The sequence below is a fragment of the Octodon degus genome, unplaced genomic scaffold (genome assembly GCF_000260255.1).
Source record: "Octodon degus isolate 3935 unplaced genomic scaffold, OctDeg1.0 scaffold00031, whole genome shotgun sequence".
Classification (NCBI taxonomy): domain Eukaryota; kingdom Metazoa; phylum Chordata; class Mammalia; order Rodentia; family Octodontidae; genus Octodon; species Octodon degus.
In genome coordinates this window covers 15,410,969-15,425,256 of record NW_004524607.1, presented here as the reverse complement: position 1 = coordinate 15,425,256, position 14,288 = coordinate 15,410,969, and the positions used below count along the sequence as shown (strand labels likewise).

At 47.4% G+C, this 14,288-nt stretch overlaps 1 protein-coding gene across 2 annotated transcripts in view; it reads right to left on the bottom strand.

Annotated features, from left to right (window-relative positions):
• The window catches only part of Card11 (caspase recruitment domain family member 11), a 120,843-nt gene that overhangs the window by 41,368 nt on the left and 65,187 nt on the right, over positions 1-14,288 (bottom strand). For both annotated transcript variants that reach the window (XM_023713431.1, XM_004629611.3), the window contains exon 3: positions 3,656-3,770. In XM_023713431.1, the coding sequence (XP_023569199.1) occupies positions 3,656-3,662 (7 nt within the window). In that variant the 5' untranslated portion in view covers positions 3,663-3,770. The remainder of the gene's footprint in view (positions 1-3,655; positions 3,771-14,288) is intronic.

The window sequence follows — 14,288 nt, the reverse complement described above, 5'->3', positions numbered from 1 at the left end:
TTGCACATAAGTCCAAAAATCTCACCATATACAACCTTGAAGCAGGACAGTCCCACAATATTCCTTTTCCTGTCTCTTGCTTTCCTTCACCACCCCCTTCTTTTTGAACAACCATCTACCTGAGAGATATCCTAGCAGCACGTGGCATGTCATGACAAGCAGCCTGTATTCAGAAGACCAGAATGACAGGCACTCCAAACACAGCTTGAGTTTTATAGCCTAGAATATAACGTTTTATGGACAGTGTCTCATGTTGTGGCTGAAAATATGTGTAATTCTGTTACTATCAGATGAAATGCCCTACACATTTCTATTAAGACAACTTTGCTTACAGTGTTGTTCAAATCTCCTATTTTTTGATCTGCCTAGTTCTACCCATTATTGAAAAGAAAGCAATAAAGTCTCTAACCATTATTCTAAGTTGTATATTTCTCCAACCAGTTCTTTCAATCTTTGCTTCATGTATGTGGGGCTCTGTTAGGTGCACATAAAATTATAACTATTGCATTTCCCTGGTGGGTTGACTCTTTTATTATTATGAAATGTTCTTCTCTATTTGTAGTAATATTTTTGTTTTAAAGTTTATTTTGTCTGCTATTGGCATAACCACTTCAGCTCCCTTCTGATTGTTGTTAGCATGGTATATATCTTTCTGTCCTTTTATTTTCAATCTTTTTATCTCTTGAATCTAGAGTGTTTCTGCTACTGACAGTACAAGAGTGATCTTGTTTTATAAAGTCCAATTTGCTAATCCCTCACTTTTGAATGGTTTATTCTTTTGTGTATATTATTGCATTATAAGAATATACTGTTTTTGGTTCGGCAGATATCTCAGCTGCATAAGCACCTGCCTGGCAAGTGCAAGGTCCTGAGTTCAATCCCTGGAACCCTCCCCTACAAAAAAGAATATACTTTTTTTTTTCTTTAATACAATCCCTTATTGCTGGATTTCTAATTTCTCCCCAGTTTTCACCTGAGTATTTAGAAAAAAAATGGAGACAACCGAGTTATTCAACTGTAGACACTGGTGACCTTTTTGCACTATAGGGTGTTCAGTGTGGATTTTAGGCACACATGGCAGCTGGGTATAATATAGTGGACACCTATTATCCCAACACTCTGGGTTACTGAGGCACAAGCATGGCAGTTTGGAGCCCAGGCTGAGCAACTTAATGACTTAGTGAGACCCGGTCTCAAAACATGAAAAAGGCATGGAAGATATAGCTCAGTGCAAAAGCCCTGGGTATGATCCCTGGTAACTCTCACACCCATAACTCTACACATGGCTTGTTCAGTGCTGTAAACACAGGAGGGAACTGAGAGTGAGGTGCTGAGGGCTTGTGCCCTCCAGGCCAGCAGGAGTAGCCTGGGAAGCATGGCTTCCTGCCCTCCAGGGACAAGGCACTGGCTGGCACGTGAGACCATAGGTATGGGATGCTCAGGGCTGCAGAAATGCTTCCTCCCAGTCAAGGTGCAAGGCAGCCCTCTGGCAGCCATCAGCAAAGCAGGAAATGACTAGGCAATATCTGTTTTCCAAAGCAGAGGTGAAAGGGGTCTCCTACCTTGGAGCAAGGTAACCATAGACTCTTGGCCTTTTGGAGCCATGATACCGAGAGCACTCAGTGAAGCATGGCTGTAGGGTCATGGTGGGCTGGGTGGCCCCTGAAAAAGCTGGCCAGCTGGGAGCATGTGGTAAGTGCTATGCTGGGTGTGGAGGTAGTAGAGGCATTTCCTGCACAGTGAGTCCTTGCCTGTGAGGTGCTCACGGTTCAGTGCTAGGTGTTGGCCATTTACACAAACAGCTGCAGTGTGACATGCAGGAGGTGGCTCAGACTCACAGAAGGGGTGGCAGTGAAACTGTCAGAGGAACAGGAAGTGTCACCCTGTGCCAACACTGCACCTGACTCTTTGTAGAAGTCATATCACAGCAGCCCTGAGAAGTGCTGTGATCATCCCTAGTCTGTAGTCAAGGACACCCAGATCCAGAGAGCCTAACAACTTGCTTCTGGTCACACAGTGTGTGTGACCTGGAATTCGTGCTCAGACTCCCCACACCCAGGCGCTCTGAGGATTTCTCCCCCTGGGAGAGGCGGGCCTCTGGAGCAGAAGTCTGATGGAGAACTGGGAGGTTAGCATGTACTGGGCCCAGCAGGGTTCAGTTGCAGACCTTTGCTACTGGCTGAGAGAGGTCTGAGACCAGATGGCATGGCTGTCTCTAGGAGGGCTGAACACGCATCTATCATGGCCAGGTCTCCCTCTCATGTGATCCCTAGCAAAATGACCTGAGTGCAGCGCGAGACCTAGGCAGGAGGTTTGACGGTAGCATCACAAACACTGTCATGTAGGGCAGGGATAGATAACCCATACATTCCATGGTGGCATCCATACTGGTAACAGACCAGCTATGTGCAGCAACGTGGATGGGCCTTAGGAGCATGAAGCTGAGAAACAGGAAGTCACTGAAGGCACAAGACAGGAGACTGTCCAAACAAGATTACAAACATACCAAGCAAGGTTGGGCCTGGTGGTACCCCTCTGCAATCCCAGTGCTCTGGGAGCTGAGGCAGGAGGATGACAAGTTGGAACCCACTCTGGGAAACTTAGTGACTTAGTGAGACTGTAACTCAAAATAAAATGACTGAAGGTATAGCTCAGTGCAGAGGCCTATATTCAATCCCCTGTACTAAAATAAAACAGAACAAAATTAAGACACCTCAAACAAAAAGCCATATGCAACATAACTCTGCTGTCCAAGATATACAGAAAAACTGCACTGGGAAGCGAAGGCCTGTAGGATCAGAGTAGATGCTCACCCTGGGGAGGACAGTCACAGGGATGTGACCTTGGGAGGGTCCAGGAGGTGTCATGATGCTGCCCCAGCTGGGGTCAGTGTGCCCATGTTGCTGTTCTGTGCCACATGGACGCATGTTGGGTATACATCTCTATAGCGTGTGAAATGCTTATGGACAGTGGGTAGTGAAGCCACCCTCAAGCTAGAACAAAATGCCTTGGACCTAATTTCAAGCAATTTTTCTCTTCCAAACACTATAACTCAGCTGGACTCAGTGCCATCACTGGGGATCAACCCAGTGTTAAGGTCCAGCAGTTTCTTGGAAAACAATTTGCCCAGAAATGCAGTGTTAGATGTGGAGGTTGTGAATTCTATCAGCCCACTGGGCTGCGTGGCCCCTCTCTAACCTCAGTCTGAGCTGTGCAGAGTGTGGTGGCCTTGACCTAACTTGGGCGGTGTCTGGCTTCTAGGCCAAGTCAACTCCTTGGTCCTTGGATCTCTCTATAAATGTCCCCAAAGCAAGTTCAGGCTCTAGGGTCAAGCTCTGTAGGGGTGGTCTTGGTACCTGCCTTTTCTGGGAAACACAGGCCATGGGGACCTGTCCTCCCATGTCCAAGTTCCATGAGTCCCCTCCTTCATTTGTGTGGCCCCCTCTTACTATTACCATACATTTCCATATCTTGATCTTGGTCTCCAGTTACCATCTACCAGCTCCACGGCCTCACTGCAGCCATGTCCCTACACCAAACCAGGGCTCCAATTACAGCCTGCTTTCTGCCCCTCCTCCCTTGACACTTCACATCAATTCTCAGAGAACCCCAGTTTCCATTTTTTAATATAAAAGTGATGACACATGTACAGTACCTGGCATGTGGCAGGTGCTCAATAAACAGGAGCTGCGAAGCCGTCCTCACGCTCTGACACACACAATTCCCGGCTGGATCCCACCCTCCCTCGTGCCAGGCTGGGTGGCCGGGACCTGAAAAGAGAAAGACTATCAGACCTGGAGCAGGGGTGGAGGAGGGAGAGGAAGGGAAAGTCACATATCAAAGGTCCGGTGCTCTGCTGTGGAAGAAAGGCCAGGGCATGAAATCCTGAGGTATGTGGCCTCCTGCAGTGACAAGTGGACTATACCAGCACCTGGTATGGGAGAAAGGCTTCTGCCCCAATACAGTGGTGTGGGCATCTAGGAAAGCCACACAGGTCCCGAGGGCTCTATGGGTGGAGACCTGGGGTGGCCTTGGGGTGACTCCCAGCTACCATGCCCATTCTCTACAGGACCTGACCACAGCACCTGCAGAGCTGAGTTGCTCTTGGGGGCTACAAACTCATCAAGTCAAAGGCAGCAAGCAGTGTCCTGACCCGGCAGAGCTAGCTTTGCTGTGAATCACACCCCCAGCCTCTAGTTCCCCACGGGCCTGGGCAGGAACACGCCACAGTGCACACATTCTGTTAATTTCCCAAAGGTAGCATTGCTCAGTGGCTGACAGGGCCATTGCTTATGCCCAGCTTACCTGCTCTGGGATTTTCAGGGCAGGATGAGTTCTCCTGGGAAAAGAGGCCAGAGAGATGGACAGGACACTCCCAGCCTGGCAAGGTGAGGTGGGAGGGGCCTTCCACCTGCCCTGACAGCCATCCCAACTCACAGAGGTCCTGGGCAGCTGCTCAGGATTCGTGTGTGCTGCAATGACAGGGACTCTGGATGCTGCTGTGTAATCAAGAACTTGCTGCTCTTGGCTTTGGGCATTAATCACAGGTGACACCAGGTCTCCCAGGGATGACACAGGCTGCTCCTGCCGATGTCGTGCAGGTGGGGGGAGCTGTCAGAGACCCGTGGCTGGGGAGTTACAGGGATGAATCTCTGGAGGAAACTTTCTCCTTGGTCTCCTCATAACCTCCCTGTGCTGTGGCTGGGACAAGAGTTGCACAACTGCCTCGGATGGTGGCCAAGGGCCCTGAACGCCCCCGCCCCAGGGAGGGTCCGTGAATGAATGCAGGAGAAAACTGATAATCTTCTGCATTTTTTTTTAAAAAAGGAATGTGCTTCTTTTATTAGCTGCCAGAAGAGGCTTCTTATTTATTTTTGAAGTTTAAGAAAATTTTAACTGCAAGAAAGGGAAAAGAGGTCTGTACCATTGCCCCTTGCCATTCTCCTTCCTGTCCTATCAACATAGGTGGGGGAAACTGAGGCACAGTCAACAGTGAGGCTGGGCTTTCGGCTTCTGGTTTTAGAATTCTGATTACAAATTTGTAAACTTGGCCCTAAGGCCAGGGAAAACTGAGGATTCTTTTTTGGTAAGTAGATCTTTTAGAGACGCTCACTTTGGGGTATAACTCAGCGGACAGAATAAGCACCCCCGATGCCTCTGTACAATCTGCTGCGTGCAAGGCACACTGGGAGGGATAATTAGAAGCTCTCAGGGCTCCTTGACGTAGGTGGTATCACTGTCACTATCACATTTTTACAGCCAAGAAAATAAAAGCCAAGAGAAGTTCAAGGGCATATCATAAAGGTGGGATGTAGACCCAAGGGTCTCGATTTCTCCTTGATCACTACTGTACAATCGCTACAATTGTTTGTTAAAAAGTTTTACTTTCCAAAGGGTTAAGGCCAGAAGGTGTGTGCGCAAAGGCTACCTGTAAGGTCGCTTCAGGGTGGAGGTGTAAGACAGAACTAAAACCAGGTTCCAAGACGGCAGAGGTAAGCTAGCTAGCTCATGGGGAAGCGCGTGACAGATAGAAGTGACCTTCTCTTTTCTTTCCTTCCTTCCTTCCTTCCTTCCTTTTTTTTTGTTTCCATGTATTTAGTACAAGGTCTATAAGGTCTCACTACATAGATTAACTGGTAGTGATCCTCCGGTTTCCATCCTCCCAAGCACTGGGATTACAGACACATGCCATCACACCCAGTCTCAACTGTGCCCTAGGGGCGGGGCTGGCACAGCATGCAGGGGAAGGAACCCCTGGTCCCTGTGTTTGCCTAAGCAGGCGCTTTAATCTGCTGAGCTACCTGGCCTGCCCCTTTTCCTTCTTTCTTAACTGGGATTGAACCTAGGGTCTTCACACTGAGCTACATTCCCACCCTTTCTCAAAGGTTTTTTTTTCTTCTTTTTTTAAATTTTGAGACAGGGTCTTCTTAAGTCACTAAGTTGCTATGGTGGGCTCAAACTTGTGATTCTCCTGCCTCAGCCTCCTTGAGTGCTGGGGTTACAAGTATAACCCACACCGAGGTGTACACTGTGTTTTGCTGCATCCTCCTGAAGAATAAACAGAGCCAAGGATAACTTGATGTTTGAGGGAATCTCCACAAGAAGGCAGAGACTGAGAGAGAGGTAAAATGACGTAAGGAAATTACAGGAAGCAGACAATGTACTGAATAAGAAAATTTAAAACTAAAGCCCATTAGTGAAGATCCACTGCGTATCAACCATCTGCAACAATAGGATGCTGTGAAGAAGGAACCAGGAACAAGGAACAAGAACTAAGAAGGAGTTCTTGGCAGTTAAAATCAAGGCAGCAGAAATTTTAAGCCAATAGATTTGGAAGATGAAATTGAAGAAATTTCTAAAAGAGTTAAATAAAAAGTTAAAAAGAAGGAAGATAAGAAAGAGAAGGGGAGAAGTAAGTCAATTTAAAAGTTCTAGTATCTGATAAAAAATTTCTGAGATAACCTTACAGGAATGTGAAAGAGAAATGATGTTAGAAATTGCCTTACAGGCTTACTTTACTTTCTAATCTTTTATTTATTTATTTATTTATTTATTTCTTACAGGGTCTCACTAGGCAGCTCAGACTTGTAGTGATACTCCTGTCTCAGCCTCCCTGGTGCTGGGATTACAGGTGTGTGTCAGCATGCCTGGTCTTGGTGGCCAGCTTGGCGCAGTGCCGGCTCAGCATGCCATACTGGGAATTGAACCTGGGTCCTTGTGCTTGCCAGGCAGGTGCTTAGACTACTGATCTGTCTCCCTAGCCTTCCCTTTACTTTCTAACTCTGCATGATTCATACTTTAAGTTAGTTAAACAAAACAAAAACTCAAACAACAGAAGCAACAAAACACATATCAATGATTGGAAATGTGGACAGTCCATTTAAGTATGAAGAATCGACAGTGGCCTCTACCTTCTGCATACCTCATGTTCTGTCTCATAATGCTGTGCAACAGCCTACTGTTGTGTAAACAGAAAGTGCTATGTGCCCTGTGCTTCTCGGATGTCGCTTGTCCTTCACAGGACCTGAGTTTGGTTGGTTTAATTATTTCCATTTTATGAATGAAGAAGTAGGATCAAAGAGTTGTAGGACAGAGCAAGATCTCATAGCCAGTGGCAGAGGAGCAGGGTCTAACTCAGCCCTCTTAGAGGCCACAGCATCTGATCTTGAAGTAGAAATCTAAGAGCTAACACTTATTAAGCAGAACCTCTCATTAACCAATAGGATTCCTTGCTCCCTCAGTTCCAGATTTTCCTCCTCTTCCTCCACCTCCTCCTCTTCTTCCTCCACCTCCTCCTCTTCCTCCACCTCCTCCTCCATCCCCTCTTCCACTTTCTCCTTCTCCGCCTCCTCCTCCTCTTTCTACTCCTTCTCCTCCACCTCTTCCTCCTCCTCCTCTTTCCACTCCTCCTCCTCCTCCTCCTCCTATTCTTCTTTTAAAAATGTATTTAGTTCAGGGCCTACAGGGTCTCACTACACAGATTGGACTTGCAGTGATCCTCCTGTTTTCAGCCTCCCAAGCCCAAGGATTACAGGTGTGAGTTAACACGCCCAGTCTCAATTGCAGTCTGAGCATGCCCTGGGCCTACCTAAGCAGGCACTTTAGTCTGCCTACCTATCTGGCCATTCCTATTTTCTTCTTTGTTACTTTAATCCCTCATTTGGCTGGAGCACATCCTCTAGTAGCTGTCTCTAAAAAAAGCACATGGTTGTTCCTATATGCTATGCACTATTTTATGCAGATAACCAATGATATGTGAATTCTCTCATTTAATACAACAACCCTATTAGATAATTATTCCTGCTTTCTTCCTTTTACAGAAAAGGAAACCGGTACTCTGAAAGATCCAACAACTGCCTGTTTCATCTCTGTGTCCCCAGTAGAGTTCAGCATGGAGCTTTGCTCTAAGTAGATCTTCAACACATATTTATTGGATAAATAAGAATAAATATCTAATCTGGAACAAAAATAAACAATGAGACTTCTATTGCTTCCAATCCTGAAAGCTGCAAACCCCTTGGAAATGAGCTGCCTTATGGAGCCAGATGTCTTCTTCTCTCGTAGAGATGCCCAGCACTGAAGCTTTGGAATGAGAAAAGAGCCAGGAGCCAGGTAGATAAATGCATCTCTGGTTAATTGATTTGCCTGGGTGATTGGAGTGAGGAGCTTGAGATGCAGGGTTTAATTATTCCAATGAAACTCAACCTAATTGAAAGGACTTCTGACAAAAAAAAATGTTTAGAAGGATGACCTACTGCCTGTGAGAAAGGACTAGAAAGCTTACAGCCCTGAGGTGCTGCTTTATGGAAGAGGATCAGACTGTTTTTGCTCCACTCCCGCCCTCCATTCCCCCTAATGCTTCCAAAAAAGGGCACTTATAGATCCTGCAATACTCCTTTGCATCCCAGTGAACTTGTTAATCTCTGTCTATCTCAGCTCATTCAACCGGAATACTGACAGGATAATATTTCCCATCAATTAGCATGTGTGCAGCAAGCAGTAGAGCTTCACCAAATCCATATTTTGAAAGCAATTTTGTTTGTAGCATTAAGTCCATCTTAAACACCATATTCCTAGCCTCCCTTGCAGCTAGAAGTGGTCAAAGGACTCAATTCTGCCTAAGTGGTAGTTCATAGGCAAGATTTTGAGGAAGCCTTCTTAAGGGGGAGTTAGGGGGAGAGGCAGGTGAGAATAACTTTTTATTTTTCCTTGTCTTCCTACGTACAATGTGAGTGTGATAGTTGGGAGTAGAGCAGCTACTGTGTAACATGAAGACAAGGCTATGTTCTAAAGATGATTGAATAGGATGTTCCAAGAACCTTGGGTCATGGGTGACACTCCTGGAAAGCTAGCATTTGAGTTCCTGGCCCATGAGAAGGATAATATCACTAGTATGTATAACATCTGCTTTTGTTTCCATTACTTGCAGAAGAATAAAATCCTAGCAGATGCAGGTTATATATAAAACCCATACTTTTTAAGTCATACTAGTTCCAGCCACAGACAAAGCACCACCCAAGTGTGAATTACTGTAGGGAGACACAAATGAGGTGCCACCAGGAGACACTAAGTCAGGAACACAAGGATCTCTTAGAAAAATGGACTGGCAGCCTGCACTGTCATCCAAGTACCCAGTAATTCTTAAGGGGCTGTACCACCTGCTTTCAGGTAAGCACAGTAAAGGGGTGGTGGTTTCTGTGGATACAAACATCTCTTTTAGGACAGGAAGAAGCATTCACAGGAAGTAAGGATGGGAGGATGTAGTGAATCAGCGATGCAAGAGACCCAGGCTGCGGCTAAACATCACCCCAACATGTTCATCCCCCCAGGCCCTGCCACATGTCCCGACTAGCTCTGTGGGGGCTTTGTTCTTATACCAAGGCATCTGATTGTGGAAGGAAACATGCCTCTTGCATTACAGAAAGATATTGTGTCCCCACATCCAGCTCTTATCTTTCTAACAGTACTGCAGGAAAGCTTTTTAAAAAAGCACAATTAGGAATGACAGGTTTAAACTGTTCTGAAATGCAGATCGATTTAGCGCATTGGCTGTTTATCCAGAACTGCACATACAGCAGATGGACAGTGTGGTGGCCACTCTGAGCTGTGCCTGGGCCATCCTAGCAAACCCCAATCACAGAAATGTGGTCACCTTCTCAGAGTCTTATCAGCTTTGATAATAAGGAAATACTGTCTCATTGTTCCTTTGATGCCCGATCAGCACATTGTCCCCACCCTGGAGGCTGGCAGCTACTGAGACCACCTCCAGATTTCAATTCAAGATGCCTCCATGCTTCCAAAGGCAGGCCCTCTGTCCTGGGGGAGCTCTTTTCCTCTGGCATATGTGTTGACATCTTGGCTGTTATCTTACGGTTGGAAGCGGGAGTCAGCTGGGAAGTTTGCTGACCTTCTGAGCTCCTCAGCCAGGGAGCAGCCACAACGAGAAGCCAGAGGATTCTCGTAGGGAGCCATGTTACCTGGCCTGCTGCGGGTCTGCTGACTTGAGTGCTCTGAAGCTCTGAGGGTTGGTGATAAAAACAGCTTATTGTTGCAGAATCGTACTTAGCTCAGAAGGAAGTGATCGGCCTGGGCTAGCCACTCTGCTCCAGGAAGGTGACACTGCCTTCCTTGTGATTTCTACCCTTTTTTTTTTTTTTAACCACTCTGAGCCCTTGGGAGGAGGCCCTGTGTTGCCCTTGTGTGTCTCTCTTAGCACCCTTTGGCATATTGCTTATTGTGAGCTGAGAACATACAAATTCCCTTCCAAGTCCAGCCCCAAGACCCAATGCAAAAGCAACCCAGACACAGAGCATATTTTTGTGCATGAGGAGGGAGGAAATGATGAGCCGCTTTTTGATCTGGAGAATCAGGGAGGCGGCATGACAGTAGCAGAAGACACGGGAAAGTCCCTGCCCCACTCTGGAGTGTGAACCAGAATAATCCTGCTCCTGGGAGCCTTTGGGGCCGACTGTGAATGTGTGGGGTGGGCCCGAGAACCTTCTCAGTGAAAAGGTTGGGTCCTCCTCGAGTTGCATAGAAAAGGTCACCAGCATCATCAGACAAGAGCCCCACCCAGGGAGCAGCCACAACGAGAAGCCAGAGGATTCTAAATCTTCTCTTTTATCTCTTTCCCTTCCCACTTGGCTGGCACTGTTGACTCAAGGGGGCCTGTGACAAGGTTCAAACGGCAGAGCAGGCTGGCCCTGGATGCCTTCGGATGCCAACTCGAGGAGTATCTGCCAAGTCTGTCATGGCACCCCAGGGTGGACTCAGGACAAGGAGGTGGGGGAGCCCCACTATTCATTCCTTTCCTCAATCATTCACTCACTCATTTGATTCAATCAGCATTATTACATGCAGAGGGCAGAAAAATGAGGAAGGAAAAGAAAAGCTTTATGATAAGGTTCAGGGGGAAAAACACAAGACAAGGACAAGTGAGAGAGACTAAGACCCAAGTGACCAGAGCAGAAGGATCCAGAGCCAAGCCAAGGAGGTGGGAGACGCAGCTGAAAGACTGCAGGTAAGAAATGGACTCACAGGGGAGGAGCAAGGCTGGGAGGTGACTGGAGCCAGAGAGAGGAGGGAGGGAGGGAGGGAGGGAGGGAGGGAGGAGGCAGCCTGGACTGTGGCCCAGCCCTGGCAACATAATATTTATCAGTGTTAGAGAATGAACCAAGTTCTTCTTGCATTCTTGTGTGCTAGGCAAACGCTCATTACTGAGCTGTACCGTAGTCCCTGCCTCATATTTAAAGGCAAGCATGGCTCAGACACCACAAATCAGAGGCATGGCTCCTGACTAAGCATGGGATTCTGCTGGGCCCAAGGCCACCACCTGCAGTCCAGACGAGGCTGTTTGCTCATGTAAGGCCTGTCCCAGCCAGAGACCCGTCATGGGCTTCTTTTGTGGCACATGGCAGCACACAGACCAAGCGGTGGCTCCTTCTATATTTATGAGACACACCAAAAATAGACTTGGACTTGATGTGGCAATCGATTTAAAATACACTTCTAGGCGGTGTGCTATTTTATGAAACATCCGGGGCGCAGGTAAATGCAGTAACCCTTCTAAGCACATTTCTGTGCGTTTGAAAAGAGCTCTGCCAACTTTTCCATCAACTGGGTTAGTAACTGGAAAAATACAGGGCTTGGGTTGTCTTCTACTGGAGCAGGTAGTGGCTTGGGCCTCTGGCGTCCCACTTCTCCCATTCTTTTAAAATGTATTTAGTACCGGGACTACTGGGTCTCGCTACACAGATTGGACTTGTAGCGATCCTCCTGTTTTTCAGCCTCCCAAGTGCCACCATGCCCAGTCGTTGTCTCAGCCTGCCCTGGGGGTGGGTCCTGCATAGCACGCCAGGGATTGAACCCTGGTCCTTGTGTCTGCCTAAGCAGGTGCTTTAATCTGCTGAGCTATCTGGCCAGCCCTCTTCTCCCATTCTTGTCCAAGGATCCGTGGACCCATACATTTGGAAGACAGCCCTTCAATCATGGCAGAAATGTGCCAAGAAGGAGGCTGCAAGGTTGGCATGCACAGGGCTTCGGCTCTTCTCTCTCAAGAGGCTTTCACATCTGGCTGACAGCAAGTGCAGAAGGCAGTGGTCCTGGGCAGTACTCAGGACTCAGACTTCTTAATTGTACCTTGTGTTGTTCAAAGCTCAAGATCAAAACTGTACTTTCTCAGCTATGGCTTTGGTATGCAGATTTGCAGAGTGCATAAGAAAAAGGAGCTGAATTTTAAGGGCTAACATGGAAGACTTTGCCCAATGAGCTGCTGTCCCGAGGCTGAGGTTCCTTCTGTTGCTGACTGAGAGAATCAGGAGGTTAGGGTACCATGGGAAGGGTCCCCCCACACAAGGAAGAGGCATCCCTGCTCTCATGAGCTTTAAAGTTGGACACACTTACTGGTGCAAAGTGACGTGCTTCCTCCAAACAAGGTAAGAGGTGTGGGAGGGGACAGTGGGAAGGTCGCCAAAATTCTACCACTGCCAAACAAAAATGAAGTCAAAGTTGAAGAATCTCTGTAGGACATGGTGTAAAGAGACTGCTGGATCTGAACTCTAGCTCTACCATTTGCAACGTTGTGACTTAACCTCTCTGAATGCCTTCTGATTGGTCATAAAACTGCACTGATCTCTTAAAGGTCTCACAGCACACAAGCAGGCATCTGATCAGCATCATCACTTAGATTCCCCCTTTCACAACCAGCTTCAAATCCAAGACACAAACCAGAAGTCCCCACTCAGGTGTTCTGCAGCTCTACACCCCAGAGAATTCAGGGGACTCCCTAAACTATATTGATCCTTTGGCCCGGGCTTCTGATGTGAAACTTCCCTACCTGGTGGAGGTAGCATTTTTCATATCTCTCATTTCCTTATATACCCTGTGGCGTAGCAAGCGTTTTACAGAAGTAGGTATTTAATATTTATGAAGTGATTGATTTTCAATGGATAAGCACTGACTCTTTTTCTTGTCGTGGTTTCTTCTGTTTGGCTTGATAAGACCTTGCTGTCCCTGTGTGTGGCAAGGGCTACAGCCATGACAGCTGCCAACCAGCTCTGCTCACCTTCACTCATGTAGGGGTTTTGCTGTGCCTGCAGATCAGAGTCCAGAGCCAAATCCATCCTGCAGTCAAAATTGGTAGTGGGCTGTAATGACAGGCATCATCCTCCATTTCTGACCTGCAGGGACAGTCACTGTGGCACCAGCCATCTTTACTGAGAAGATGCAGCAGGCAAGTCAGCAGGTTCTTTGCACTTCATGGAGCCAGCGGTCCAGGGCTGGTTCTCTAATACTACATCCAAGCCACCACCTTGGCTGAGAGACCTTCTACATCTTCAAAGACAGCAGCCAGGCTCTCCATGGGGGCGTTCTATATCTAGTTCTGTGGGTGGGATTCTAAGGGTTTGAAAACTGACAATCTGAACCAGCCAGAACTTGTGGGATTGCCCAGACCTTGCCTTGACTCTACCACGGAAGGGAACAGGAAGGTCATGGTAGCACCCGCAGCAGGCGAGCTTTGGCACAGAGATTACTGAACAGCCCCCACCCAGCGCTAATCCAACAAATGTGAGGTTGGAGGCCACACCACTTAAGAAGACAGCCCAGCCTTCTGTCCTGCGTGTTCATGCTTGAGTAATCTATCACTGGATCCCAGGCAACTCAGGACCAGGCTGGGCTTCGCAGGAAGGGAATGAATAAGTGAGATGCTGGTAGCAGGATATTGCAGGAAGCAATAGCGATGTTTGGTGTTTGACTGGACAGGAGCTTAAGATGAGTGCCTCAAAGTTTAGCGCACCTGCTTACTCAGGAAAGAGCCAGTGGGGAGTTTAACAGAGCGATAACCACCACCTCTCAGCTCCGGGACTGGTGGCCTGGCCTCAGAGGTTCCGATCAGTGTCTTTCCCCACTTCTGGTGTGTCTGGTGGCAGCAATTCTAGAAGAATTGAGCAGGATCTCTAGGTCTAGGGCTTTTATTACTGCTATTACCCTAACAATGAGTATTTCTACTGGGACTAGGTAGGCACAGCAGCAACACTCAATCTGCTTTGAGTTTCCAGGCTGGGAAACTCTGCCAAGCAGATGCTGAGGGAGCATGTTAGTTAAAATGCATTAATTGAGCAGCCTCTATGTTGGGAGTAAAATAGGTTTGTACAGCCAATTAAATGTTAGGCTATGAGAGGGAGAGAGGGATGGAGCAAGAGGAGAACCCGGAAAGGATCTTTTTACTTGTAGTTAACCACAAAATAAACAGCTCTCTCATGGAACAGGGCCCCACACTTCAATTAGCT